This window comes from Oryctolagus cuniculus, chromosome 17 (assembly GCF_964237555.1).
Source record: "Oryctolagus cuniculus chromosome 17, mOryCun1.1, whole genome shotgun sequence".
Lineage (NCBI taxonomy): Eukaryota > Metazoa > Chordata > Mammalia > Lagomorpha > Leporidae > Oryctolagus > Oryctolagus cuniculus.
In genome coordinates this window covers 62,136,858-62,164,750 of record NC_091448.1, presented here as the reverse complement: position 1 = coordinate 62,164,750, position 27,893 = coordinate 62,136,858, and the positions used below count along the sequence as shown (strand labels likewise).

Here is a 27,893-nt window from a genome sequence, read left to right as displayed (position 1 = left end):
CACCGCCCCCGGCCCCGCTCCGCCCACCCAGCCCCGCCCCTGCCCCGCCCACCTGCCTCGCAGTCGCCTCGGTCGCCGTTCCTGCGCATGGGGTCGCCATTTTGCTCCCAGAAACGTCGCCTTGCAGACTCGGCGCTTTCTTCCTTCGGCAGCGGAGGCTGCGGCGGGGCCGGGGCTGGGGTCAGGGCCAGGTAGGCGGGCGGGAGCCAGCGGCGAGGGGCGGCGCGGACCGGCGGGCTCCGGCGTTGCGGGGCGCAGGTGCACAGAGCGGGGAGCCCCGCGGTGCCGAACGGCGGCCGGATCGCGGCCCGGGGGCGGCGGCTTGTGGGGGCGCCTCGGAGGGGGCGGGGACCCCCGCCTCGCGCGGGCAGCCGGGGCGTCTTCCTCCCTCCCGGGTCTCCCCGCGGGGGTCGGCGAGGCCCGGGCCTGCGCGCGGCCCTGGGGCTCCCCGCCCCCTCCGTGCAGCCCTCATTACGGTCCTGCAGCGGAGCAGCTGGGCCCGCAGTCCCCAAACCCAGCTGCTCCAGGCGCCTCCCATCGCTGGTCTGACCCGCTGATTTGAATTTGCCTGGCCGCCCGGATGTCCCTTACCCACGGAAGGCTGATGGGATTGCTAGGTGTTATTCTGCTTCAAGAGGTTTTGCCCCAAGGTATTACATTGATAAGACTCCCCCCCCCCCTTTCTTCTAACGTGGACACAATTTGAGTTTTTAGTTTTTGCAGGGAACATGCAAATATAGACTGGAGCTGCTTAGGGCGTGAGGAGGAAGTGTGATCTCTAGTGTTTAAAAATTTACAAAAAAAAAAAAAAAAAAAAAAAGACCTGCATGGCTGAGCCCCACGAAATCATCTCTTCCTGCCTTGCTCTCGGTACCATTTTTTAAAATTTATTTGAGAGGCAGAGGCAGAGAGAGAGGTCCTCCGTCTGCTGGTTCACTCCCCAAATGACCACAACGGCCGGAGCTTCTTCCGGGTCTCCCACGCGGGTGCAGGGGTCCAAGGACTTAGGCCATCTTCTGCTTTTCCAGGCCAGGGAAGAGAGCTGGATCGGAAGTGGAGCAGCTGGGACTAGAACCTGCACCCATATGGGATGCCGGCGCCGGCCCCTCTTGGTACTGACTTTCACCCAGCTGTGATTTGAGGAAGGCAGTTCTGTGCCTTTCACTTAATCTCATCCGCAGGCACTGTTCACAGTGTTGAGTGTTTTTTATATTCGGTGTAGATCCTGAGACTTTATTACTTGATTCATGATGGGATCTTTACCCGGATCTTGAAAACGAGTCGTGCACCGCGCACTACTGAGCAGATCGCTTTTTCTGGCTCACGGTGCATTCCCAGAATTGGAAATGAAAATGCAGCAGCAGAGTTCTCTGTTCTTTCTTCGGCCCTGGATAGCAGGTGTCCACACCAGGCGTGTTGACAGCAGCTGGCTGGTTGTCTGAGGCTTTGCACCCCGTGCGGAATGCGGCAGCGGCAGGTCCTGTTCTGTGGCAGAGTGGACAGCCTCCTGGTAGAAGCTGACTGTGCGGCAGATCGGGCTCAGACAGCTGTGCCTGCCGCTGGGAGTCCCTGCCCCCCTGTGCAAGCCTGTGCGACTAAAAGCGGGTGTCATCCTAGTACCTTCCTCATTGGTCGTCATAAGGGGTCAGAGCTCTTGGGAAATGTTGAGAGTTTACCTTAAGAGAGGTGACCTCAGCAGTCACAGAGGAGTGGGGAAGTGATTGAGATTTTGCCCTTCCTTTTAAAAAGGATTTATTTATTTGAAAGGTGGAGTTACACAAAGAGAGGGACAGAGAGAGATCTTCCGTCCATTGGTTCACTGTCCAAATGGCTGGGATGGCCAGGGGCTGGGTCAGGCTGAAGTCAGGAGCCTGGAACTCCATCCGGTCTCCCACGTGGGTGGCAGGGTCCCAGGTACTTGGGCCATCTTCCACTGCTTTCCCAGACGTATTAGCAGGGAGTTGGATCAGAAGTGGAGCAACTGGGACTTGAACCGGCGCTTATATGGGATGCCGGCATCACAAGCAGTGTCATTACCCGCTGTACCACAATGCCAGCCCCTAGATTTTGCCATTCGAAATTCTCCTTGATATTGCTAGTAAAAAAAAAAGCACATTTTCTTGTAGCATGGTATATCACTAATAAAAATAATGATCTTTTATTCTTTCCGATACCTTCTAGTCTACAAAGAACTGTGGTTCCATCTGTTAATTACTGCAGCTTGGTGAGGTCAGACTTTATTTAGTATACATTTGTTGGGCCTCCACCACGTGCTGGGTGCTGATCTAGACTGTTAAAAAAAAAAAAAGAGAAAAAGAATGTGTTGCCCAGAGCATAAATTCCTGTGGGCGGAGCTTTTTAGCCAGACTTGTGGGGAAGTGGTGTAGGCTGGGGCCCTGGGCAAGTTCAGGAGGTCGCTGAGGCCAAGTCCATTGTTGCCCAATGTCAGGCTTTGGGTGGTGGGGGTGGGGAACCTTTGTTCTGCCGCGGGCCAGTGGAGTCACGGGCCACACAGAATGATCTGCTGCAGTCAGCCTGCGGCGGAGTTGTTGAGCTTTGAAGTTTACCGGATGAGCCTGCTTTTCCATTCCTGGGCTCAGCAGTCTGGGGTCCTTTTGGGTAGGTGATTTCACACCTGTTAGAAATCTGCCATCCTGCAGTCGGTGTAGTGGTTAGAGCTGGAACTTCAGCACCCTGGGTCAGCCTGGGGCAGGGTGAGGCCCAGAGAGCCCCCAGGATGGGTTGGGGGCTGCCTTGTGGAAAAGGAACTGGGGTCTGTCTTCAAGGCTGGGGTGAGAACCTGTGGGGGTTCTAAGTGGGTGGGGGGTGTCTTTGGGGCATTGGGCATCAGGCCCTAGGCTGTAAGGGGGCCTGGGGTGTGGCTCCTTGGCAGGAACCCTGCAGGTGGGCTTCTGTGGCCAGAGTTAGAGGTGGACACTTGCCCTAAGGTGCCTTCCCGCTCCTCTTTGTTCCCGGATGGTGCTGAACTCTTTGGAGCTTATTGAAGGTTAAAGGTCATAAGAAGATGCTCCCCCCACCCCCACCCCTCCAGCTGTCCTTGAACTTGGTCAGTCACTAAAGCACTAGCTGGCTGTGAAGTGCTTCATGGAGGTTTTGCAGTAGCCCCGAGGGGTCCGCCTGCACCACTGCCGATGGTGTGGATGAGGCCTGGCAGTCAGCCAAGGCGAACCGAGAGAGCTGCATTTGTGTGTTGACCCGGAAGCCTGTATTTGTGACCGCGGGGGAATTAGATCTGCTTCCGTTTCCTTTCTTGCACCTGGCCCTGCTGTGCCCAAGTGTGTATGGGTTGAGTGATGGAGTTAGGAGACATCTCAGGCCTCTTCCAATGCTTGGCAATTGATTAAATATGCTGTTTTTATTTTCTAAGATTGATTTATTTATTTGAAAGGTGGAGAGACAGAGAGAAAGAGAGATCTAACATTCATTGTTTCACTCCCCAAATGCCAGCAATAGACAGGGCTGAGCCAGGCTGAAGCCAGGAGCCTGGAACACTTTCTCGTTCTCCCACATGGGTGGCAGGGGCTCAAGCACTTGGGCCATCCTCCACTGCCTTCCCAGGCACATGAGCAGAGGGAGCTGGATCAGAGTAGAAGTAGCCAGGACTTGAACCACTGGTCGTGGGCGGAGGCTTAACCCGCTGCGCCACAAGGCTGGCCCCATTTCTTGCATTTATCCCATCTGGTCGACCTCAGTGAGTCTCATCCAGAGACATTTGTAAACAAGTGAGCCTGCTTGTGTTTTGCAAAAACAGGCATTCGAGGGACCTGATTTGACCCCGGGGCCGTGGTTTGCTCATCCCTGTTCCAAAAGCCACTTGCTGTGGTGGGCACCAGTGGTCCCCCTGGGTCTCCAGGGCCTTGGTCAACTGTGGCTGCATTTCTGTTTGTGATTCGTAGGCTTAAGGCCAATTGCATCTCATGCTCTATTTCCCATTTTAGAATCCTGGGTGGTCCCAGCTGGAATGCACCCCCAGAGGCCTTGTGTGGGAAGCAGGCTCGCTGCAGCTGCACCCGATGGTGGCACTGTGTGTGCTGTGCTGACTGTGACCTTGGGGTTCCACTGAACGTGTGCACAGGGAGGCCTGGCCGGGCCTGGCACTCTGGCTAAAAGTGGCCTAGCTGCACTGGAAGACAGGCAGCAGTTAGGTATTACAAACTAGGTCTGCCTGGTCAAATGGTACTGTTTGACTAAAAGCCAATTCTAGATGGATTTGTAGGATGATACTGTACTGCCTTGGAAACACTGTGTATCTTTTCAGGATGTATTTTTCTTGGCCTGCCTGTGTGAGAGCATGCACAGGGAAGGTAGGCCAGAACTCCCCATGCTCACACCCAACTCACCAGGACCTCTGCTGCTGGGGGGTGGGGGGGTGGGGAGCAGCCTGGGGTGGGCTGAGGAGTTTGATCTTCATATCATGTTTCAGGTTTGCATCTTATCTGCATAGTTAAAATGTAAGGGTAGTAAACACAGCCAGCTCTGTGTCAACCTGTTTCTATTCCTTTTTTCAAAAAAAATTTTTTTTTTAAGATTTATTTATTTATTTGAAAGGCAGAGTTACAGAGAGGCAGAGGGAGAGACAGAAAGATCTTTCATCCGCTGGTTCACTCCCCAAATGGCCGCAATGGCCGGAGTTGGGCCAATCCAAAGCCAGGAGCCTGGAGTTTCTTCCGGGTTTCCCACGCGGGTGCAGGGGCCCAAGGCTTTGGGCCATCTTCTACTGCTTTCCCAGGCCATAGCAGAGAGCTGGATCGGAAGTGGAGTAGCTGGGATTCGAACTGGCGCCCATATGGGATACTGGCACTGCAGGCAGCAGCTTTACCTGCTATGCCACCGTGCCAGCCCCCAACCCATTTCTAACATGCACTGGCCTCCCCGGAGCCATCCCCAGTGAGCATGCAGCGGGGGAGGTGGGGTGGACGTGCTGGGAAGGTGCCCCCAGCCCCACAGCCTGCACGGGGTGGTGTGGCTGAGGACCTCGGCTCTGCCGTCCTCCAGGCCAGAGTCAGTCCTTTATATCTGTGCCCTGCTGTCTGTCATCTGTGCTCGGTCACTTTGCTTCTCCAGGGGTGGGGGTGGGGCTGTTAGCTGGACCACCTTGGGGTCCAGCTGGGGGACACTGCAGGTGACAAGGCCAGTTATAGGCCTGGACTCAGAGCGTCTGGGAGACCGGGGGAGGACGCACGGTCAGCAGGCTTCCTAGGAAAAGCTGGGGCACAGATGGGTCAATTTATTCTTTGTTGAAGGATCTACCAGTTTGTGTCCTTGCTAATGGCCCTGCCATTTTTCTGTGTGTTAATCCAGGAGGAATTTTGTTGTCAGAGACTAAAAGGAGGTTGCCCATAATTGCCTTTCAACAGCACACAGTAAAACCCCGAGGTCCTCAGCTCCGCCTTTCTTGTAAGTTGTATCACTTATTCCCAGGGGTTCTGGAAAGCCGATCGTGTGGTAACGTATGTCTGCTGCCCTGGACCGAGCCCTCACATCCACGCGCACCTTCTGTTTGTCCACACACAGAGCTGGGAGCCATCCAAGATGCCACTGTGGTGACAACTGACTTTCCTTCGGCTAAAGTCACCTGCTGTGAAAACATACTGTCTGTTCACGTGGTATCCCGTATCACACGGCAGCTCTTAACGTGTGTTTCTCTGTATGTGTGTGTGTGTGTGTGTTGTAACCGTCCAGGCTCTGAGAATTGGAAAACCAAGAAGGGTTGATGTTTTGTGTGGCGACACCTGAATTGGACACCAAGATGAACATCACCAAAGGAGGGCTGGTATTGTTTTCAGCGAATTCGAATGCGTCGTGCATGGAGCTCTCCAAGAAAATCGCCGAGTGAGTTAGAAGTGTCCCCCGTTCCGCTCTGTTCGCGGGTGATGCCTTGAATGTGAGAATCAGGTTAGCAGTAATTGTTGGAGCTGAAGGGGGCTCTTTCTAGGCAGTTTGTGTTAGCTGTGAACCATTTGCAAACTGCTGTACCTCCTTCCGAATTCACGCAGCAGACACTGGTTGAGGGCTTGTGTTAGGTAGGACATAGTTTATAGGTCAGGGGAATTTTAGATATTTATTGGGCAAGTGTTAGACCCCAACTGTGTACTAGCCTTTGGGGGTTAGCTGTGAGCAAGCCAGATTTGCCTTTTAGCATGGGAACCAGACAAGAAAGCAAGCCAGCGGAAGCCACGAGATAATTCCGGGAGAGGAGTAAGAAAGGAATACTGCAGAGAGGACAGTAGGTTCAAAGGCCCTGTGGTGTGTAGGAGGAGGCGCGGGTGTGAGCCAGCAAGGTGGGCTGGAGGCAGCGGGCACGGGAGGTTGGCTGGCGAGGCAGGGCGTGGATGGGGTGGCTGTCAGGCTACCAGACACTGGCCTGACACGCCACGTAACACTGACTCCACGTTTCATAAAACGAACAACTGTGTCTTCTACTTTTATCCATTTGGGAGTCAGCTGTCAGCAGTACAGCAGTGGGTCCGTTCTGTTACCTTTTCAGCTTCTCTCTCTTTCTCTCCCCCAGGCGGCTGGGGGTGGAGATGGGCAAGGTGCAGGTCTACCAGGAGCCGAACCGAGGTGAGCCACTGCTTGCGCGCGGGACGCCTGGGCTCAGCTTGTCCCCCTCTGCTGTGGTCCGGGCAGCTGAAGGGTGGTCTCATGGATACCAGCTGGATTCATGACTCCTGGTGCCATTCACTTCTCGGGACTTGAGCTCCACGTGCAGTCTAAATGACCTGAGTCCACCAGCCAGCCGGTCCACAGACTGAAAACGTGGACCACCACTGGCTGCTCGCTTGTCGCCACCTAAGGCGGGTGTCCCCGCAGCCTTGGTGTCAGGGGTTCTTTTCCCCTGCCGTGGGTTCGATGAAGTCTTGTTAGCAAATACTTTTTGCTACTTGAGCTGTGTCGTTCTGTAAGCATCCCAGATGGTAAAATACATGAGTCGTTTAATCGTTGTAATTTCTTTAGAAATGCTGGACATTTAAAATTGCTCTAGCAGGAGCTTTGGACAGCTTGCAGGGGCTTGCGCGTCCTGCGCCTCATCCCTGGCAAGTGATTTAACCTCTCTAAGTTGTACATGAGAACGGCTGCGTTGAGGATTGCATGGGCTGATTTGTGTGCATAGCGATTCTCGGCACCTCGTTTGTGCTCGTTATATTCAATACTCATCTCTTCCCTTTTCCACTATAGGATTTTGTCCATTTATTTGTTTATTTTATTTAATCAAAAGGCAGAATTATAGACAGAGAGAGAGAATCTTGCATCCCCTGGTTCTCTCCCCAAATGCCTGCAACAGCCAAGGCCGCGCCAGGTTGAAGCCAGGAGCCAGGAGCTCCATCTGGGTCTTCCATCTGGGTGGCAGGGCCCCAGGCACTTGGGCCGTATTTTCCACTGCTTTCTCAGCTGCATTAGCAGGGAGCTGGATCGGAAGGGGAGCAGCTGGGACTCAGATAGTTGCCTATGTGGGATGCTGGCTCACAGGCAGTTGCTTAACCCGCTGTGCTACAACACTGGCTGCAGTTTTGTCCATTTAAATATTATACAGCTTACAGGCGGCTTTGATAACGAAGACATGAGTTTGGGGCAGGCAGGTGCTTGGCCTAGTGGTTGCGATGCCAGTGTCCCGTATTGGATGCCTGGGTTCTACACGTGGATCTGGAAGCTCCTGACCCCAGCTTCCTGCCCATACCCAGCGTGGGAGGCAGTGACAGTGGCCTAAGTCACCAGCTCCCTGCCACCCTGGAGGGAGACCCCGTGTGGAGCTCCGGCTTCTGGCTTCAGCCCCAGCCCAGCCCTGGCTGATGTGGGCATTTGGGGAATGGACCAGTATATGGGCGCTTACTCTTTCTGTGTGTCTCAGCCTGTCACGTAAATCTTAAACACACACATACACACACACACACACAGGTTTGCTGTTCCCCGTTTAACTCTCTGCTACCACCTCCTTTTGAAGACCCACTATGGCTTCCGTAGGGAAAACGTATGATGGAAGAAACTGTGGGGGTGGTTTGGAGAACGCCTCGCCTCCAAGGGACGTAGGATGCTGTCCTTCGCCTGGTCTGGGGGAGCTCGGCGCGGGGGCGGGGGCACAGTGGCGCACGACTCAGGACGAGAGAGGCCCTCCCCAGTGTGTGAGCGAAGGCTAGGGAAATGCTTGGTGTCTCGTGGGACGCACTGACACGCGTAGGTCCCTGTCGTTGCAGCTGGAGCACCCCTCACTGAACATCTGGAATCCAGTTGTGTTAACAACAACAAAAAACACCAAAAGTTGTGGAGTCAGATCAGCGCTCAGAAAGCTCAGGTTTTGGGTTTTTGGATTCAGGGTGCTCAGCTGATGACGTCTTAGATGTTGCGGACCCTGAACAACTTGACACCCAAAGCACGGTCCCAGCTGTTTCCCATGGGGAGGCCTCTCCCGTACCAGACCCAGTTTGAAAAGCTGAGATGAAGGGGACGTTCAGCACGAGGGCCCACAGGAAACCAGGTCGAGATTGACCTCATCTCCCGGCCGCTAGAGCCCTCTTTTCTTTCTTTTTTTTTTTTTTTTTCTTTTTTGACAGATAGAGTTAGACAGTGAAAGAGAGAGAGAGAGACAAAGAAAAAGGTCTTCCTTGAGGGTCTTCCTTTTTCCGTTGGTTCACTCCCCAAATGGCCGCAACGGCCGGCGCTACGCCGATCCGAAGCCAGGAGCCAGGTGCTTCCTCCTGGTTTGCCATGCGGGTGCAGGACCCAAGCACTTGGGCCATCCTCCACTGCCCTCCCAGGCCACAGCAGAGAGCTGGACTGGAAGAGGAGCAACCGGGACTAGAACCCGGTGCCCATATGGGATGCTGGCACTGCAGGTGGAGGATTAACCAAGTGAGCCACGGCGCTGGCCCCAAAGCCCACTTTCTTAGCACCCTGTCACATCCTTTTGTAAACAGGCATTCCGCTTTTGTTTTTTATTTTTTTCCCCCAAATTTTCTTGGAATGTTCAAACATACAAGCGAGTTGAAAGAATCGTACCAGAGTGCCTTGTACCTTGGCTCAACACTTAGCGCCTTGCCCTGAGAATCCGTGTGTGGAACCATTCGAGAGGAAGCTGGAGACCTCTCGATGCAGCCTCTGCGTCTCCTGAGAGTCCGCTCTTTCTCCTACGCAGCTACGGTACCTCGTCCCCTAATACCAGGCTAGATGCAAATGTCCCCAGTTGGCCTCACAAGGTTCTTCTTTCTTTTTAAGATTTATTTTATTTATTTGAAAGACAGTTAAAGAGAGAGGCAGAGCCAGAGAGAGAGAGAGAGGTCTTCCATCCGATGGTTCACCCCCCAAATGGCCGCAACAGCCAGAGCTGGGCCAATCTGAAGCCAGGAGCCAGGAGCTTCTTCCAGGTCTCCCAGGCAGGTGCAGGGGCCCAAGGACTTGGGCCATCTTCCACTGCTTTCCCAGGCACATTTGGGAGCCAGATCAGAAGTGGAGCGGCCAGGACTCAAACCGGCACCCATATGGGATGCCGGCACTACAGGCGGCGGCTTTACCCGCTACGCCACAGCGCCAGCCCCCATCACTTCTTCAGCTGATGCTGGTCCCGTGCCTGAGTGTATAAATTCTTATAGAGACACAGTGCTTTGAATGCTGCAGCACACGCTGCTGATGGGTGAGGGTGAGAAGCGCTAGGCTGACTTGAGTCAGAAGTGTCATTCCCTCATAGGGGTGATCGGTAGTGTAATTACTACTGCATCTGTCGTCTGTTGGCGCGAGTGGCAGTGGCAGTCCAGTTGCTGTGTTTTATGGCATTGGGGAATGATGCAAATCCTTCGTGTCTTTTTAAAAATGTGAACCATATGCCTTTTCCTTCCTTCCTATTTTTTTTCCTCTTTTCCTGCCAGAAACGAGAGTACAAATCCAGGAATCTGTGAGAGGGAAGGATGTGTTCATCATCCAGACCGTGTCCAAGTGAGTAGCTGTCAACAGAGGTGCTGTTCTCCGGCCATGTGGGGCCCGAGTGCTCAGGCGGCCGAGAGCTGTCTACCCAGGAAGAGCCATGACGCTCTCTGGGTTGGTGCGTCTCCACTCTAACCAACTGCTGACTCTTCCGGGTCCCCCTGGTGTAGGTGGAGACTCGGAGGGGGTGCTGGGACCCATGGAGTCCCCTGACCATCTGGCTGGGGGAGAGAAGTTTGCTTCCTCGGGATTCCTGAACTCGCAGTGCAGGTCATTTAAAATCGTCACCACTTAAAGGGAGCTGGAGACAGAGAAGGCTAGTCTGATGGGACGCTGGCCTGTGGGTGCTGCGGTCCCAAGGAGTCATCTGCGTGCAGGGACGCTGTGTACAGCTTTCAGTCAGGCTAAGCCCGGCGAGGGAGGGTGAGCACGGAGAGCCCGCCTTCCGGAAGTTCTTCATTCAGTGATTTTTTTAATAAGGCCTAGAAATCAAGTGTTAGTTTAGCAGGTCTGAAGATTGGTGTGTGCTAGATTTGTGTGTGTGTGTGTGCGTGTGTGTGTAATAACCAAAGAAGGGGAAGAAGAACAGAACTTCAGGGAGTTTAGCCTGAAAGCACGCATACTTCCGACAGGTGCAGTTCCTTCTGATCAGTGCCTAGATGCCGACTGGATTCCCAGGGCAGGAGCAGGCCTCAGAGGCCCTGCTGGGCTTAGAATTTGCACTTCCGAAGGGCGACCTCTTTCTTATTTACAAGCCCTTCCCTTTCTTTCCCTATGTTATTCATGGTCATTTATTTACTGATAGACGCAGACAGGGAGAGCGCCATCTGCTGGTTCACTCCCCAAATGCCCACAATATTTGGGGCTGGGTCAGGCCGAAGCTGGGAGCCAGGAACTCAGCCCGGGTCTCCGGCAGGGACCCAGCCATTTGACCATCACCATGGCCTTTCCGTTGGCAGGAAGCTGGAGTCAGGAGCCAGAGGCAGGTGTTGAGCCCAGGCGCTGGAGTTGGGTGAGAAGCCCCAGGAATGAGGGGTGGCAGGATGCAAAGACCAGTGAACATGTTCGGGCAGGGGGCGTCCCAGGAAGAAGCAGCAGGGCTGAGCAGCTGTGTCCTGGAATCAGCAGGTGGAGTTAGCCTCACCGAGGCCACTGACGACCTTAGTGACAAGTTACGGGGTCCTCGGGACAAGAGTGTCATCGGAATGTGTCTGGGAGGGGCTGAGATGGGGTGAGTTAGAGTGGATAGAGGCAGCGCTCAATTTGTGCCGCAGAGGGGAAAGGGGCGCTAGGGACCTGGCTGTGCGTTTGTTTTCTTTTCTTCTTTAGTTTTATTTATTTTCATTTTATTTGAAAGGGAGAGAGAGAAAGAGACAAATGTCTTCCACCCACAGGTTCACTCCCCAAAGGGCCGCAACAATGGGGGCCGGGCCAGACCTAAGCCAGGAGCCAGGAGCCCCATCCAGGTCTCCCACATGGGTGCAGTGGGTGTAGGGGCCCAAGCACTTGGGCTATCTTCTGCTGCTTTCCCAGGCATGCAGTATTAGCAGGGAGCTGGATAGGAAGTGGAGCAGCCGGGACTGGAACCAGCATCCTTATGGAGGCTTTACTCGCTGCACTGCAACGCCGGCCCTGGAGGGGTTAATTTTAGGGCAGCTTTGGCATGCACAGTTCCTGTCTGACTGATGACTGGGAGCAGATGGATGTGGTGCAGGGGCTTGGAAATCTCTTCCCCGCCCCCATGCAAAAGAAAGCAGGGTCGTTGACTGAGCAGGAATGTGGGGTGCACCCAGAGGCCCCCCTGGAGGGGGAGAAGGACCGAGGGATCTCTTTGTTGTGCCTTGTGCCTGGAGCCCGGGTTAGGGGTGTGGGCGGCACCTTGCAGAGGCAGTGCTGGCGCCCGAAGAGGAGGAGGAGGAGGGGGGACGCGTTGCCAAGCGCCTGTGCCCCTCGTGGGCTTTCTCTGTGTGGCGGCCGCAGGGACGTGAACACCACCGTCATGGAGCTGCTGATCATGGTGTACGCCTGCAAGACGTCCTGTGCCAAGAGCATCACCGGCGTGCTCCCCTACTTCCCCTACAGCAAGCAGTGCAAGATGAGGAAGCGGGGCTCCATCGTCTCCAAGCTGCTGGCCTCCATGATGTGCAAAGCCGGTGAGCAGCCCGCGAGCTTCCTGGTACCCTGGAAATGTGAAAAAGCAAGAAAATCGATCAATAAATAAAAGCTTTCTTGGGGCTGGCACTGTGTCGTAGCTGGTTAAGCCACCGCCTGGGAAGCCAGCATCCCATATGGGTTTGAGTCCTGGCTGTTCTGCTTCTGACCCCTCTCCCTGCTAATGGCCTGGGGAGACAGCAGAAGATGGCCCACGTGCTTGGGCTTCGCACTTACGTGGGAGACCTGGAGGAAGCTCCTGGCTCCTGGCTTGGGTCTGACCCAGCCCTGGCTGTTGCAGTCATATGAGGAGTGAACCAGTGGATGGAAGACCTCTCTCTTTCCTTCTCTGTAGCTCTACCTTTCAAATAATATATAATATATAAATATATATTTAGTTAATTTGTGTGAAAGGTAGAGAGATCTGCCATCTGCCAGTTCAGTCTCCAAATGCCTGCAAATGGCCAGGGCTGGGCCAGGACACAGCCAGGTCTCCCCTGTGCGTGGCAGGGGGATGAAGTATTTGAAGCATGACTGCTGCCTCCCAGGTGCACATTAGCAGGGAGTGGGAGTCGGGAGTGGAGCTGGTATCAAGCCCAGATGCTCTGATGCGGGCTGCGAGGATCTTGGTGGGACCTTGACCGCTGTTCCAAATGCCTGCCCGCTCTTAGACTGTTTCAGTGTTGTCTTGGCTAAATGAGAACGCTGACCAGAGAGAGTGCATGCAGCTTCTACAGACAGCCAGTTTTTTTTTTTTTTCTTTCTTGACAGGCAGAGTGGACAGTGACAGAGAGAGACAGAGAGAAAGGTCCTCCTTTGCCATTGGTTCACCCTCCAATGGCCGCTGCGGCCAGTGCGCTGCGGCCAGTGCATCGCGCTGATCCAAAGGCAGGAGCCAGGTGCTTCTCCTGGTCTCCCATGGGGTGCAGGGCCCAAGCACTTGGGCCATCCTCCACTGCACTCCCTGGCCACAGCAGAGACAGCCAGCCAGTTTGTAACGAGAAAACAGCCCCGAATCTTCATTTTCAATGAATTACTGAATAAATTAGTATTGTATATATTATATATATATATTATATATGTAACAAATATATTCAGTATTTAAATATCAAGCTCATGAATTACTTCTATTTTACTTATTTGAAAAACAAATGACAGAGAAAGAAGGGGAGAGAGAAAAAGGGATCTTCCATCCGCTGGTTCACTCCCCAAGTGACCGCAACAACCGGGGCTGAGTCACACTGGAACCAGGAGCCAGGAGCTCCATCCAGATCTCCCCCGTGGGTGGCAGGGGCTCAGACACCTGGGCCATCCTCTGTGCATTAGCAGGGAGCTGGGTCCGAAGCAGAGCAGCCGAGACTCCAACCCGCACTCAGATATGGCATAGCTGGCATTGCAAGTGGTGGCTTGGCCCACCGTGCCACACACATTGGCACCTCTCTTTTTAAAAAGAAAAATTGCATTAAATGACAACTTACAGTTCCCTTAAAGTTGTTTAGGAGGGGCAGAAGCCCTTGCTGCTGCAGGGACCCCGTCTCACCCTGTGGACGGGGATTGTTCTTGAAGCTTCTCTATTTGTGTGTGTGTGTGTCCACCCTACCTCTCCCAGTTAAGTAATCACCATTCTGTGTTCACATATTTAAAAAAAAAAAAAAGACTCCCACGTGGGAGGGAGATCAGGAGCTGTCTTCCTGCATCTGGCTTATTTCACTCAACGTGACGTCCCGCAGGCCCATCCATGTTGCCACGGGGGACAGGACGGCGTCCTGCGTTGTGGCCGAGCCGCGTTCACCGCAGCTGTGTGCTGCCGTCACCTGCACCGTGTGGTGGCTTTAAACCAGTGGGAAGATCGGGGACCTCGCCGTGTTAGCACAGTCCGAGCTGGGACAGGTGCGGGGGGCGGGGCTGGGAGAGCCGTTTCTCCACGGCACCCGGGTCACAGTGCAGGGTTTTGTTTCAGAACGGAACTTATTTCCCGCAGCGCCACCTGCTTTAAAGGGCCCGGTGCTTGTGTCTGCTCTGTTTCAAAGGCCTGACGCATCTCATCACCATGGATCTGCACCAGAAGGAGATCCAGGGCTTCTTCAACATTCCTGTGGATAATTTACGAGCCTCTCCCTTCCTGCTGCAGTACATTCAGGAAGAGGTGAGTGGGAAACCTTCTGATTAACGTGTGTCTTCTTTTCCTGTCGCTGGGCCGGCCCTGATAGGATTAAAGCGTGATTGGATTAGCCGTGGTCTAAGAGCAGCTCACTGGTCACTGGTCCCAGTGTGGCCCTGGTCTTTCTAAGCCCCTCTCTCCTCCCTGCCGCTCTGTCCAGCTGTCTGGGGTGGTCAGCACCCGTGATCCCACCCCCGCGACGCGTCTGCTCACGTGGGCTGGTCCTTCCCCCACTCCGCCCGCCCAAGGAAACCGCCCGTGTGAGTCTCCTTCCTTCTTTCCCTCCGTCTCCTTTCTATGGAGTTTCAGCTCCTCTGGGTCGGAGGGGTCCTCAGAAAGTTTGTGGAAAATGCATATTCTGAAAACACTGCGGATTTCAAAAGATGTTTTGCATCAAAAGAAACATCTTCCTTTCTAAAGGTTTATTTATTTATTTGAAAGGCAGAGTTACAGAGAGATAGAGAGACATGGATCAGTAACTCCTTTTTCTTTTTTTTTTTTTTTTTTTTTAAAGATTTATTTTATTTATTTGAAAGACAGAGTTACAGAGAGGTAGAGATAGAGAGAGGTCTTCCATCTGCTGGTTCACTCCATACATGGCCGCAACGGCCGGAGCTGCGCCGATCCGAAGCCAGGAGCCAGGAGCCAGGAGCCAGGAGCTAGGAGCTTCTTCCAGGTCTCCCATGTGGGTGCAGGGGCCCAAGGACTTGGGCCATCCTCTGCTGCTTTCCCAGGCCACAGCAGAGAGCTGGATCAGAAGTGGAGCAGCCAGGTCTCGAACTGGCACCCAGATGGGATGCCAGCGCTTCAGGCCAGGGCGTTAACCCGTTGCACCACAGCACTGGCCCCCACTCAACTCCTTTTTATGTCTGCATAATGTCCCTGATTGGAATTGTATGTATTGTATACCAGAGTTTGTTTATCATTTCTTTTCTTTTCTTTTTTTCTTTTTTTTATTTTATTTTTTTTTTATTTTTTATTTTTTTTTTTTGACAGGCAGAGTGGACAGTGAGAGAGAGACAGAGAGAAAGGTCTTCCTTTGCCGTTGGTTCACCCTCCAATGGCCGCCGCGGCAGGTGCGCTGCGGCCGGCCCAACGCGCTGATCCGAAGGCAGGAGCCAGGTGCTTCTCCTGGTCTCCCATGGAGTGCAGGGCCCAAGCACCTGGGCCATCCTCCACTGCACTCCCTGGCCACAGCAGAGGGCTGGCCTGGAAGAGGGGCAACCGGGACAGACTCCGGCGCCCCGACCGGGACTCGAACCCGGTGTGCCGGCGCCGCTAGGCGGAGGATTAGCCTAGTGAGCCGCGGCACCGGCCTTCTTTTTTTTATTTTTTGACAGGCAGAGTAGACAGTGAGAGAGACAGAGAGAAAGGTCTTCCTTTGCTGTTGGTTCACCCTCCAATGGCCGCCGCGGCCAGCACGCTGCGGCCGGCGCACCGCGCTGATCCGATGGCAGGAGCCAGGTGCTTCTCCTGGTCTCCCATGGGGTGCAGGGCCCAAGCACTTGGGCCATCCTCCACTGCACTCCCTGGCCACAACAGAGAGCTGGCCTGGAAGAGGGGCAACCGGGACAGAATCCGGCGCCCCGACTGGGACTAGAACGTGGTGTGCCGGCGCCGCAAGGCGGAGGATTAGCCTAGTGAGCTGCAGCACCGGCTTTTTTTTTTTTTTTAAGATTTTATTTGGGGGCTGGCGCTGTGGTGTAGTAGATTGGACCTCCGCCTGAGGTGCTGACATCTTATATGGATGCTGGTTTGAGTCCCGGCTGCTCTACTTCTGCTCTCTGCTATGGCCTGGGAAAGCACTGGAAGATGGCGCAAGTGCTTGGGCCCCTGCACCCATGTGGGAGACCCTGATGGAGTCCCAGGATCCTGGCTTCAGATTGGCCCAGTTCCAGCTGTTGCAGCCTTTTGGGGAGTGAATCAGCAGATAGAAGAACTCTCTCTGTCTTTCCTTCTCTCTAACTCTGTCTCTCAAATAAATAAATGAATCTTTAAGCAAAAAGATTTTATTTATTTGAAAGGCAGAGTTCTGAGAGAGAGAGAGAGGGAGAGAGAGAGAGAGAGAGAGATCTATCTTCAGCCCATAGGTTCACTCCCCAAATGCCTGCAACATCCAGGTCTGGGCCAGGCCGAAGCCAGGAGCCTAGCATTCCATCCGGGGCTCCTATGTGGCTGGTGGGGGCCGAGCACTTGTGTTATCTCCTGCTGCTTTCCCAGGTGCGTAGTAGGGAGCTGGATCAGAAGTGGAGCAGCTAGGACTGGAATTGGTGCTCATAGGTGAAGGCTTAGCCAGCCGTGCCGTGACGCTGGCCCGTTTATCACTTGGGTGCAGGGAACATTCATGTCCAGGTTTCCAGGCGGACATGTATTTTCACTTCTCTTGTGTATATCCCTAGGATTAGAGCTACTGGGTCATAGGGTGATTCTGTTTCACTCTTAATATCTTTAAAAACAGCGCTGGGTGTATTGTTCTTTAAGAAGTTGGTGTCGGCTGGCGCTGCAGCTCACTAGGCTAATCCTCTGCCTGCCACACCAGCACTCCGGGTTCTAGTCCTGGTCGGGGCGCTGGATTCTGTCCTGGTTGCTCCTCTTCCAGGCCAGCTCTCGGCTGCGGCCCGGTAGTACAGTGGAGGATGGCCCAAGTGCTTGGGCCTTGTACCCGCATGGGAGACCAGGAGGAAGCACCTGGCTTCTGGCTTTGGATTGGCGCAGCGCGCCAGCCATAGAGGCCATTCTGGGGAGTGAACCAACGGAGGGAAGACCTTTCTCCTCTCTGTCTCTCTCTCACTGTCTAACTCTGCCTGTCAAAAAAAAAAAAAAAAAAAAAAAAAAAAATAAATAAAAAAAAAAGGAGTTGGTGTCTTTGACACGCTGTGACCGATCTGTTGTCTTCTGTTTGGTCCGTGCTGACTGGGGACTTGACAGTTAATTTGGATTCAGGTTGGCTGGGGATTGTCCTGGTACCATGAGGGTCCCTGTGCCTGGGGCTCACGAGGGGACTCAGCCTCAGTGACAGTGACAGTGACAATGACGGTGACCATTCTGCTGGCTCATCCCCTGCTCTTGTCCTGTACTTTTTTCTTAAAAGAGATCCGTGTGGCTCAATGCGCTAGTAATATTTTTTTTCCGAGGCAGGCGTCTCTTCATTTTCCCAAACAAAGCTTTACTTTGAATTCTCCTTTTGTTGCAAAAACTTGCAAGTAAATGAGATGACACTTTTGAGTCTGTGGACTGTCTCTCTTGGTGTTGGTTGTTGGAACGGCCTCTCGGAGACACTCAGTGACCCTCAGCCTTCTGTCTGTCACAGATCCCGGATTACAGGAACGCTGTCATCGTGGCCAAGTCTCCAGCCTCGGCCAAGAGGTAGGTGGGGCCCCCCGGCCCACGTGGATCTGTTCCACAGGGTCCCGTGATGGGGAGTGGCCTGGCGTGACCTGGGTGGCTGTGGCCCGCTGTGCAGGGTGTGGGGTTGAGTTTGCCTGTGAGGGTTCCATAGGCAGTGTGTTATGGGTAGGGGGGAGGCTCGCTCTCCTCTGTGCCCTGTAAGGTGATATTCCCATGCGACCTGTGTTTATTTGGTCACTGCAAAGCTCTGGTCCGGGGTCAGGCCGTGAACATGGAGGAACCACGGAGTGTGCACCTCGTGAGCTGCTGGGTGTAGAAGTCGGATGGCTGTTTGCAGTTATAAATTAGGACCAACAGTGTGTGCATGTGATGTATTAAATAAATCAGGAGGCCTCTGGGGTGTAGCCAGGACACTGCCCACCCCCATGTCTTTCAGAGAGCTGTGCCCTTGGGTTTCTTGTGTCCTTTGATTAAGTTGTAGGGTACCTTGACTCATTTTGGGAAAATGTCTATGTTTCAAACAGCTTTTTTGGGAAAAAAATTATTTATTTATTTAAAAAGCAAAATGAAAGAGAGAGAGATTTTCTGTTCACTGATTTACTTCCCAAATGGCTGCAACAGCCAGGTCTGGGCCAGGCTGAAGCCAGGAGCCAGGAACTCCAGCTGGGTCTCCCATGCAGATGGCAGGGGCCCAAGGACTTGTCTGCTGCTTCCCTGGTACATTAATAGGGAAGTGGATCGGAAGTGGAGGAGCTGGGACTCGAACCAGTGCTCTGATGCGGGATGCAAGTGTCCCAAGTCATGGCTCAACCCTCGCAGCACAACACCCAGCCTCATCAGAAAGCTTTTCCAAACACTTGTTCAAAGGCTCAGTGACTTGTAGTTGAGCAATTTATTTTTTCTGATTTATATGCGTTTCAACAAATGAAAGTTAAAATTACATAAGATAGATATAATTTTCGCTGGCATTTGTAGTGCAGTCACAGTGTCGTAGGAACACCACCTGCCTCTGCGTTCCAGGCTTTTTCATTGTCTCAACAAGCATCCGCGTGAAGCAGTCACTGCCTGTCTCTCTCCCCCCAGGCTCCCGGCAGCCTCTCTTCGCCTTCTTTGTGGATTTGTCACTCTGGGTATTTCCTATAAATGGCTCCTTTCAGGATTTTCAAGGGTCACCCGTGTTAAAGCTTGTGTCGGTCAAGCGGCCCTTTTCATGGCTGAGTGATATTCCACATTATGTCTATTCTACAGTTATCTGTCTGTTGGTGGGTGTTGTGTGTCGATCCCTTTAGGCTGTTGTGAACAGTGCTGCTACACACACTGTGTGACTTTCACGGATGATGGGTGTGTGCCTGAGACTGGAATTGCTGGGTCATAGCGTAGTTACATTTACATCTTGTAAAATGATTTTATCTACTTGAAAAGCAGTGAGAGAGAGAGAGAGTGAGCGAGCTATCTTCCTTCTGTTGGTTCACTTCCCAAATGGCTTGCAATGGCAGGGCCAAGCCAAAGCCAGGAGCCCGGAACTCCATTCTGGTCTCCCACACGGGTGGCAGGGCCCCAGGCACTTGGGCCACCCTCTGCGGCTTTCCCAGGTGCATCAGCAGGGCGTTCAATCCGAAGCGGAGCAGCCGGGACTTGAACTGGCATTCTGTTAGAGATGCCAGCGTCGCAGGTCACTTCACTTTAGTGGTAGTGTCCCTTGATGCATAAAAGGTTTTTTTTTTTATTTTGATGGAGTTCATTTTATCTTCTTTTTTCTGTTGTTTGTAAAATTTCCTGTTGGCAAAGTCCAAGGAAAATATTTAGGATCTCTGCACTGAAAGCTACAAAACGTTGCTAAGAGAAGTTAAAGACCCCAGCTGGATGTCTGTGTTCAGGGGCAGGGACCGTCAGTGCTGTTCAGGTGGCCTTGCTCTCCGCGTGATCCGTGGGACTGCACCACCGCAGGCACGACGTCAACAGGTCCCTCGGTAGGGATGGACAGACGAATTCTAAAAACCACACGGAAACGCAAAGAACCTGGAACAGCCCCCAGACAGCTTGGAAACAGAGGAACGGAGTTTGTGCTGCAACATCACCCGAACCCAGTTAGGAAAATGTGGTCGTAGGATGGAGACAGAAAATCAGGCAGTGCAGAGACACACACTCATCTGGAAAACCGATTTTGAGTAAAGGCGCAAAGGCAGCTCAGTGGAGAGGGATAGCCGTTAACCAGCAGTGCTGGAGTGAGTGGCTGTTGCAGTGCAAAGTAATGCACACATAATGCAAAGAAAATCAGGATGGATCGCAGACCTACATCTGCAACCTAAAATGATCAGACTTACAGCGGAGAACGTCGGTGGCTTTCGGGTTAAGTGAGGATTTCTGACGGGCCACCGGGAGAGACAAGATGGATAAGTCATACTTCCTCAGAATTCCAAGATGCCAGCCAGGCGTTGGTGCAGCAGTTAAGATGCCGTGTGGGATGGGTCTCCTGCGTTCCCTGCCGGAGTACGAGTGCCTGGGTTCGAGTTCCAGCTCTGTTCCTGATCAGCTTCCCGCTGATGCATGCCCAGTGACGCGGGAGCTGACGGCTCAGGCGGTTGGGCCATTGACACCGGAGCCCCAGAGTGAATGCCTAGGTCGGGGCGTTGGCCTGGCTCACCCCCAACTGTTGTGGGCATTTCAGCAGTGAACCAGCGGATGGGAGATCCCCCCCCTCCCGCCTTCTCTCTCTCTCTCCTTTCTGCCTTTCAAGTAAGTAACTTTTTTTTTTTTTTTTTTTTTGACAGGCAGAGTGGACAGTGAGAGAGAGAGAGAGAGAGACAGAGAGAAAGGTCTTCCTTTGCCGTTGGTTCACCCTCCAATGGCCGCCGCGGCCGGCGCACTGCGGCCGGCGCACCGCGCTGATCCGATGGCAGGAGCCAGGAGCCAGGTGCTTTTCCTGGTCTCCCATGGGGTGCAGGGCCCAAGCACCTGGGCCATCCTCCACTGCACTCCCTGGCCACAGCAGAGAGCTGGCCTGGAAGAGGGGCAACCGGGACAGAACCGGCGCCCCGACCGGGACTAGAATCTGGTGTGCCAGCGCCGCTAGGCGGAGGATTAGCCTAGTGAGCCGCGGCGCCGGCCGTAAGTAACTTTTTTTACATTAAAAGATGCTCTTCAAGAGAGACATGAAGAGAGTGAAAGGGGAGGGCACAGATGGGAAGAAAAGCCGTGTGAAGCATACAAAGGACTGTTACTCAGAATATATAAAGAATTCGCAAACCTCAACGTCACAATCGGCCCTTTCAAAAATCGGCAGTGGATATGCCCTGATGCCAGAGTAGATGTGGGTGGCGAACAAGCACAGGGACAGGGGTCCAGTGTCCTGTGTTGCTAGGGAAATCCACAGTGCACCCACGCGTATTAGAGGGACTCAGCGCGCCACAGGGAGTGACCGTGCAGTGGCCGGAGCGCTCACGCCGTGCTCACAGCAGCGCCACGCAGAACGGCCGTTTATGACACTTATGCAGAAGCCTGCGTGCGATCGGGCTGCCCCACCCCTAGCTACTCACCCCCGGGGGGATGAGAAAGCAGGTGCCCACGCCGAGGTCCGCACAGGAATGCCCACAGCAGCTTGCCTGGGGAGACCGACTCCCTGGAATCAGCCGCAGGATGTGTCGTCAAGCTAAGCCTAAGCTAAGCCTAAGCTGCGACCCGCAGGTGCATCTACACATGCAGGCGCGGGCGGGGTTCCTGACGGTGTGCTGCTTCCCCCCAGGGCACAGTCCTTCGCGGAGCGGCTGCGCCTGGGAATCGCGGTGATCCATGGAGAAGCGCAGGACGCCGAGTCGGACCTGGTGGACGGCCGGCACTCGCCGCCCATGGTCCGGAGCGCGGCCGCCATCCACCCCAGCCTGGAGATCCCCAGTGAGTGCGCGGGCGCCTCTCTGTCCCCTTCCTCCCACTTACGGGCCGCTCCGCCCTGGGCTTTTACCAAAAAAGTGTGCATTCCCCTTTTCACTCGGCTCTTTTTCAGTTGGTTAAAAACCTGGCTAACCCCTTTCCTGGCCGAATGCAGCATTTGCGCCTGTGCTGGTGGACTGTGGAGCCGACTGTGCACACTGCACATGCGCCGGGCACCCCAGGGTGCACCTGCCGCGTGGTTTAGCGCCACCAGAGAGCGCTTCTGGGCCCGGAGCTCCTCGCAGCGGCGCTGTCTTTAGTGTGGTACCCTGGAGAGGCCTGAGGTGAATTCGGTTGGGTCAGCACAGCTGTTGTGCAGGCGGCGCCTCCTTGCCGCACCCTTGGGCGCCAGAGGGTGGAAGGGTAGAAGGCCTCTCCTGTCAAGACTGAGCCCCTCCCAGGGGACCCCTCTGACGGCCCGCAGTGAGTTCCAGTGTGGATCTGGCGAGACAGGACCACGCAGGTCATCACACCCTCTGCTCCCCGCGCCCCCACAATTCACATCTGTCTCACGCTGAGAGCACCTTCGCGCCATCCCAATGGCGCCGAGTCTTTTTTTTTTTTTTTTTTAATTAATTAATTTTAGAGGGAAAGGGAGAGGTCTTCCATCTACTGATTGACTCCCCAAGACGGCTGCAACAGCCAGGGCTGGGCCAGGCCAAGGCCAGGAGCGCCATCCGGGTCTCCCACATGGGTGGCAGGGGTCCAAGCACGCGGACCACTTCCCACTGCCTTTCCCAGGCCATAGCAAGGAGCTGGGTCAGAAGTGGAGCAGCCGGGACGGGAACCAGCGCCCACATGGGATGCCCGCCTCGCAGGCGGTGGTGGCTTTGCCTGCTACACCACAGCGCGGGCCCTAGCTCCGTCTTTACCTCCAGTTCGGTCCTAACTTAGCTCCAGCATCCACTCGAGGCCGAGTCCAGCCTCCCCTGACCGCCCTCTACCCAGATTCAGGGAAACCCACGCGGGATTCTTTCCGAGGCGAATTTCTCTCCAGCCGTGATCCTGCAAAAATCAAACCAGTGCCGGGGCGGGCGTGCTCCATCTCCTGGAGGCTGGCGAGGAGTTCCCGCCCGTGGCCCCGGCCTCCACCCGTCCGAGAACTCCGGCTGGACGGCCGCCCTGGTCGTGATGCGCAGTGTGTGGTCAGGGCCATCTGAGCTCCACCGCGGGGATGCAGAGGCGCTCTCCCAGCGCTCTGTGCTGTCCACACCCGCTCCGCAGCCGGTGTTCCCACCCCCTTGCCGCCCTGGGCTTCCGGTGCTCTTCCTGCCGCCATCCCCGTGGGTGGGCGCTCGCCTCTCGCTGAGGTTTTCATTGGCGCTCTCCTGATGACTGACGGCACCAGCGTCCTCTCCCGTGCCTGCGGGCTGTAGGTCTTTGGAGAAGTGGCTGTTCCGACCCTTGGCCGGCTTTTTAATGACTAAGGCGGAGGAGGAGTTCTTTGTGTGTTTTGCATCCCTGACAAGTTAAGATTCCTGCCTTTCTGGAACTTAGCTTTTCACTCTCGCGACGGTGTTTCGGTGTTTCTGGGCACACGAAAGATTTTCGTTTTGATGGAGGCAAATGTACTTTCTCCAGCCTGTTGCTTGTTCTGGGTGTAACGTGTGAGAATCTTTTTTTTTTCTTTTTAAAGATTTATTTATTTGAAAGTCAGAGTTACCCAGAAAGAGAACGAGAGGCAGAGAGAGAGGTCTTCCATCCTCTGGTTCACTCCCCAGATGGCCACAACGGCTAGAGCTGCACTAATCTGAAGCCAGGAGCCAGGAGCGTCCTCCAGGTCTCCCACGTGGGTGCAGGGGCCCAAGGACTTGGGCCATCTTTGCTGCTTTCCCAGGCCATAGCAGAGAGCTGCATTGGAAGAGGAGCAGCCAGGACTCGAACCGGCGCCCTTAAGGGATGCCAGCTCTGCAGGCGGTGGCTTTACCTGCTATGCCACAGCACCAGCACCAAGAATCTTTTTTACAATTTCCTTCAGCCACGTTTTGTGGTTTAAAGGAGTTCTTCACCTCATGGCCTGTTTTCCCAGGTATTCTGTCCTTTTGTAGACAGAAGTGTTGTGTGAGTTTCCTGTTCAGGTCGTTCGTTGCTGCTGTGTAGACGTCCCTGCATCTCGGTCAGGCCAGCGCCCTGCAGCTTTGGGGGATTCACGTGTTGGCGGATGGTTGGGGACTAGCTACACAGAGGATAGGTCTTCTGTTGTGACAGAGAGCGATTGCTGCTTTCTTTCATGTCTTTTTCTTGCGCAGAGCCCGTGGCCTGCACACAGAGGGGGTGGTGTACAACGAGGTTCCCCATCCGAGCCGGGTCGGAGGTCGGGGGTTAATCAGGTTGAGGGCGTTCCCTCCTATTCCTGGCTTGTGTGTGTGTGTGTGTGGTTATCAGGAGACCTTACCTTCTTAAAGCTGTGTCGTACTCTTTCACAGAGAACCTTTGGGGTGTGTGTGTTTTATTCCCACCAGTGTTGATTCCTAAGGAGAAGCCCCCGATCACGGTGGTTGGTGACGTGGGCGGAAGGATCGCCATCATTGTGGTGAGTGGACCTCTCACTGTTGCTAATTCTGGTGTTTGTTGTTCTGTTGACTGACTGCTCACCTGTGTCATACAGAAGGGCTCCGGGCAGTGCATGGCTGTCTCAATGATTCTGCCTTTCAAATACATCTTCTTTTTTCTTCTTCTTCTTCTTTTTGGACAGGCAGAGTGGACAGTGAGAGAGAGAGATAGAAAGGTCTTCCTTTGCCGTTGGTTCACCCTCCAATGGCCGCTGCACCGCGCTGATCCGATGGCAGGAGCCAGGTGCTTCTCCTGGTCTCCCATGGGGTGCAGGGCCCAAGCACCTGGGCCATCCTCCACTGCACTCCCGGGCCACAGCAGAGAGCTGGCCTGGAAGAGGGGCAACCGGGACAGAATCCGGCGCCCCGACTGGGACTAGAACCCGGGGTGCCAGCGCCACAGGCGGAGGATTAGCCTAGTGAGCCACGGCGCCGGCCTCAAATAAATCTTCTTAAAATAATTTCTGCACCAAAGTAAATACCTCTTTTAATTTCATTTTCCATGAATTTGAAGTAATCTTATAGTTTACAATTTTGAAAAAAATATTTATTTTTTTATTTACTTGAAAGGCAGAGAGAGAGAGAGAGAGAGAGAGAGGTCTTCCATCCAATGCTTCACTCCCCAAATGGCTGCAACAGCCAGAGCTGGGCCAGGTTGAAGCCAGGAGCCTGGAACTCCATCCAGATCTGCCACCTGGGAGCAGGGGCCCAAGCACTTGGGCCATCTTCTACTGCTTTCCCAGGTGCATTAGCAGGGAGCTGGATCCAAAGGGGAGCAGCCGGGACTCGAACCGATGCACAGTGCCGTCCCTGGTGCAAAAAATTTGAAATCCATGCATTTGACGTGTCTTCAAAGAGTTCACGGAAGAGGCATATTATGAAAAAAAGGCATGAAGTTCAGAATGTTTTTTGCATCAAAATAAAACTTATTTTTAAATCTCATTTTCCTATGAACTTATTGGAATCCCTTTACAACCAGTTTACACATTGCACAACTGCTTGTCATAACCTGGGGAACTGTTTTGTGAGAACGGGAGGGTACAAACTTGATAATGACTCATTGAGAACACACTCCCCATCCACACACCTTAAACCCAGGGCGGAACAGAGTGGAACACACACGTGGGTGCCCTGGACACTTCTCTGGGCTGTGTGGTGCCCACCGCCTCCCCGCCCCGGCCCCGCCCTCTGGACTCGGAGCCCATGTGTGCAGCTATGTCACCTAGCACAAGCCCCTGAGAGCCGGCAGGCTGTTTTAGGTGTGTGTGGTTTATCCCTTTTTATGGCTGAGTGGTGGCCTGTGTGGGCAGATGCTGCGGTTCAATGGCTGAGGGTGGATGTCGGTGTTCCTCCCAGGTTTCTGGTGTTACACATAAAACTGGTGTGGGCGTTCACATGTGGGTTTTGGCGTGAGGGAGGAGGGCCTTGCCAGGGATGGCCTCCCCAGCGTCTTCACACCGTACCCAGTGCCCGGCCCCAGTTTTGACCGTGGTAATATCAGTGTACATATGAGCAGTCAGAACTCACATACGTAAGCAAGATAAGTACATGCCTGCTTACAACCGGGCTACAGGATGGGAAACACTGGCCTGCGAGTCTTATTATTAAAGCAGTAGGTTTTCCCACTGTGAGAACATACACACAAAGCATGGTCCCCACGTGCTCAGGCTCAGTGGAGAAAATTTGGAAAATGAGGAAAAATAGAGGGAGGGAAGAGAGGGAGCTACCCACGGTCCCATTACCCAGGGCGAAAGCGGCTTCTGATGGGTTTTCTGTGTGTGTGCATTTAAGATTTATTTATTTATATGAAAGGCAGAGTTACAGAGGCAGAGGCAGAGAGAGAGAGAAGTCTCCCATCTGCTGGTTCACTCCCCAGATAGCCACAACAGCCAGAGAGAGAGAGAGAGAGAGAGAGAGGTCTTTCATCCACTGGTTCACTCCCCAGTTGGCTGCGTTGGCTGGAGCTGCGCCAGTCCCAAGCCAGGAGCCAGGAGCTTCTTCTGAATCTCCCACGCAGGTGCAGGGACCCAAGGGTTTGGGCCATCTTCTACTGCTTTCCCAGGCCATAGCTGGATCAGAAGTGGAGCAGCTGGGACTGGAACCAGGGCCCATATGGGATGCCGGTACTGTAGGTGGCGGCTTTAACCTGCTACATCACAGCGCTGGTTCTGTATGTTTAGAAAAAAAAATCCCACAAACATTTCTGGAGCCTCCTGCATTGTGAGGCTGCTGTCCTGGCCCACCAGGTGTGGAGGTGGAGGCAGTGTTCTCCCCAGGGAGGCTGAGGGGTGGGGTGTGCAGCCCTGTGGTGGCAGTTGCAGTGCAGAGGGACCGCGGGAAACCCTGGAGGGCTGCCCGGGAGCCGGTCGTGCGCCGGGTGTCTGGTCCTTGCAAAGGCGCTCACGTGCCCTGTGCTCCACCTGTGATTGACAGGATGACATCATCGATGACGTTGACAGTTTTCTTGCTGCCGCAGAGACCCTGAAGGAAAGAGGCGCCTACAAGATCTTCGTGATGGCCACGCACGGCTTGTTGTCGTCCGACGCCCCCCGGCTGATCGAGGAGTCGGCCATTGATGAGGTAAGGCGCCCGCCCCTTAGTTACGGGAAGCAGGTGCTACCGTAGGCAGTTGCAGAGGAGCAGGGGCTGTCCCCGGCACCGAGTCGGAACGCGGGGTGGGGGTGGGGGTCCCAGGCAGCAATTCCACTGCTGTGCCACGCGCCCGCCTCAGGTGCCACTTTTTCAAGCAGGAGCTTTACTGAGTGTGCAAGTCATGGGAGCCACGTAGCAGGCTCGGGGCCTGCTCAGAGTCGCACAGCCAGCGCCACGGCTGCCTTCAGAGGGTGTCCTCGGCCCCTCTGTTTTGGCTCGGGTGTCCCCGTGGGTGTGAGGTCATCAGGTCCCAGGCCGAGCAGCGCAGGCGGCCTCAGGGTGCTTGGGGGAGGAGGGGGGCGTCTCGCATGTTCGGGGGGATCTCACGCCCGCTGCCCTCTCTTGACTGCCAGGTGGTGGTGACCAACACGATCCCCCACGAGATCCAGAAGCTACAGTGCCCCAAGATTAAGACAGTGGACATCAGCCTGATCCTGTCGGAAGCCATCCGCCGCATCCACAACGGCGAGTCCATGTCCTACCTTTTCAGAAACATTGGCCTGGACGACTGACGGGCCTCGCCCCAGCACCTGCAGGGGCCGCGCCAGAAACGCAGGAAACGCAGCCCGCCCCGAGCCTCGGCGGCCGGGCGGGAGCCGCCCCCTCCCCCGCCCCGCGCCCCCTCCGGGGATTCCTACCAACATAGAGCAGCTTTTCATGTCAGCTTGGGTACTTTTGAGTTTTGCAGGCAATCTTTTTATAAAAGAAAAAAAAAAGACTTGATTCTCCTCTTATATAAATAAGTTATGACCGGGTTGTTTTTAGTTTACTAAATAATAATAATAATAATAACAACACTTGGAATAAGATTTTTAAGCTCACAAGCAGTCTTTTTTTTTCCCCCTCCGAAGTGCTTAGAAAGTGAATCCCATAAAACAGCAGAGGAGAAGCCAAAAGGACTGATTATCCTGGGCGATCTGGAATGACTTCTAGACAGGCGTGCGGACCACGTGAGCGTATTTATTTTCTGCAACCGAAGAAGGAACAGAACCTTACCTGTGTGTGTGTGTACGTGCGTGTGTTAAAACTTTGTGTTTGGGCAATGGTTTTCTACAATAAAATGGAGGCTGAGTCTGCGTGGTGGACGCACTCGTTGGCTGTTCTTCCTCCTGCAGCTCGGGGTCGGGGGTGGGGGTGGTGAGGGTGGGTACAGCCACTTCTCAGAGACG

At 54.3% G+C, this 27,893-nt stretch overlaps 1 protein-coding gene across 6 annotated transcripts; it reads left to right on the top strand.

The window, feature by feature from the left end:
* Nucleotides 1-43: 43 nt before the first annotated feature.
* On the top strand, nucleotides 44-27,813 carry PRPSAP2 (phosphoribosyl pyrophosphate synthetase associated protein 2). 6 transcript variants are annotated; one of them, XM_070061574.1, is made up of 13 exons: nucleotides 45-191; nucleotides 486-650; nucleotides 5,323-5,418; nucleotides 5,704-5,853; nucleotides 6,533-6,585; nucleotides 9,879-9,945; nucleotides 11,914-12,086; nucleotides 14,115-14,230; nucleotides 17,556-17,611; nucleotides 21,336-21,484; nucleotides 23,947-24,053; nucleotides 26,506-26,652; nucleotides 27,078-27,813. In XM_070061574.1, the coding sequence occupies exons 4-13, from the start codon at nucleotides 5,735-5,737 to the stop codon at nucleotides 27,234-27,236; spliced, it is 1,146 nt and encodes a 381-aa protein (XP_069917675.1). In that variant the 5' UTR covers nucleotides 45-191; nucleotides 486-650; nucleotides 5,323-5,418; nucleotides 5,704-5,734; the 3' UTR covers nucleotides 27,237-27,813. The 6 variants fall into 6 exon arrangements, with proteins under 6 accessions (XP_069917678.1, XP_069917673.1, XP_069917677.1 ...); XM_070061575.1 differs by lacking the exon at nucleotides 486-650 and adding an exon at nucleotides 4,280-4,325 and having other exon boundaries at nucleotides 47-191; XM_070061577.1 differs by lacking the exon at nucleotides 486-650 and having other exon boundaries at nucleotides 44-191; nucleotides 23,983-24,053.
* Nucleotides 27,814-27,893: the final 80 nt, after the last annotated feature.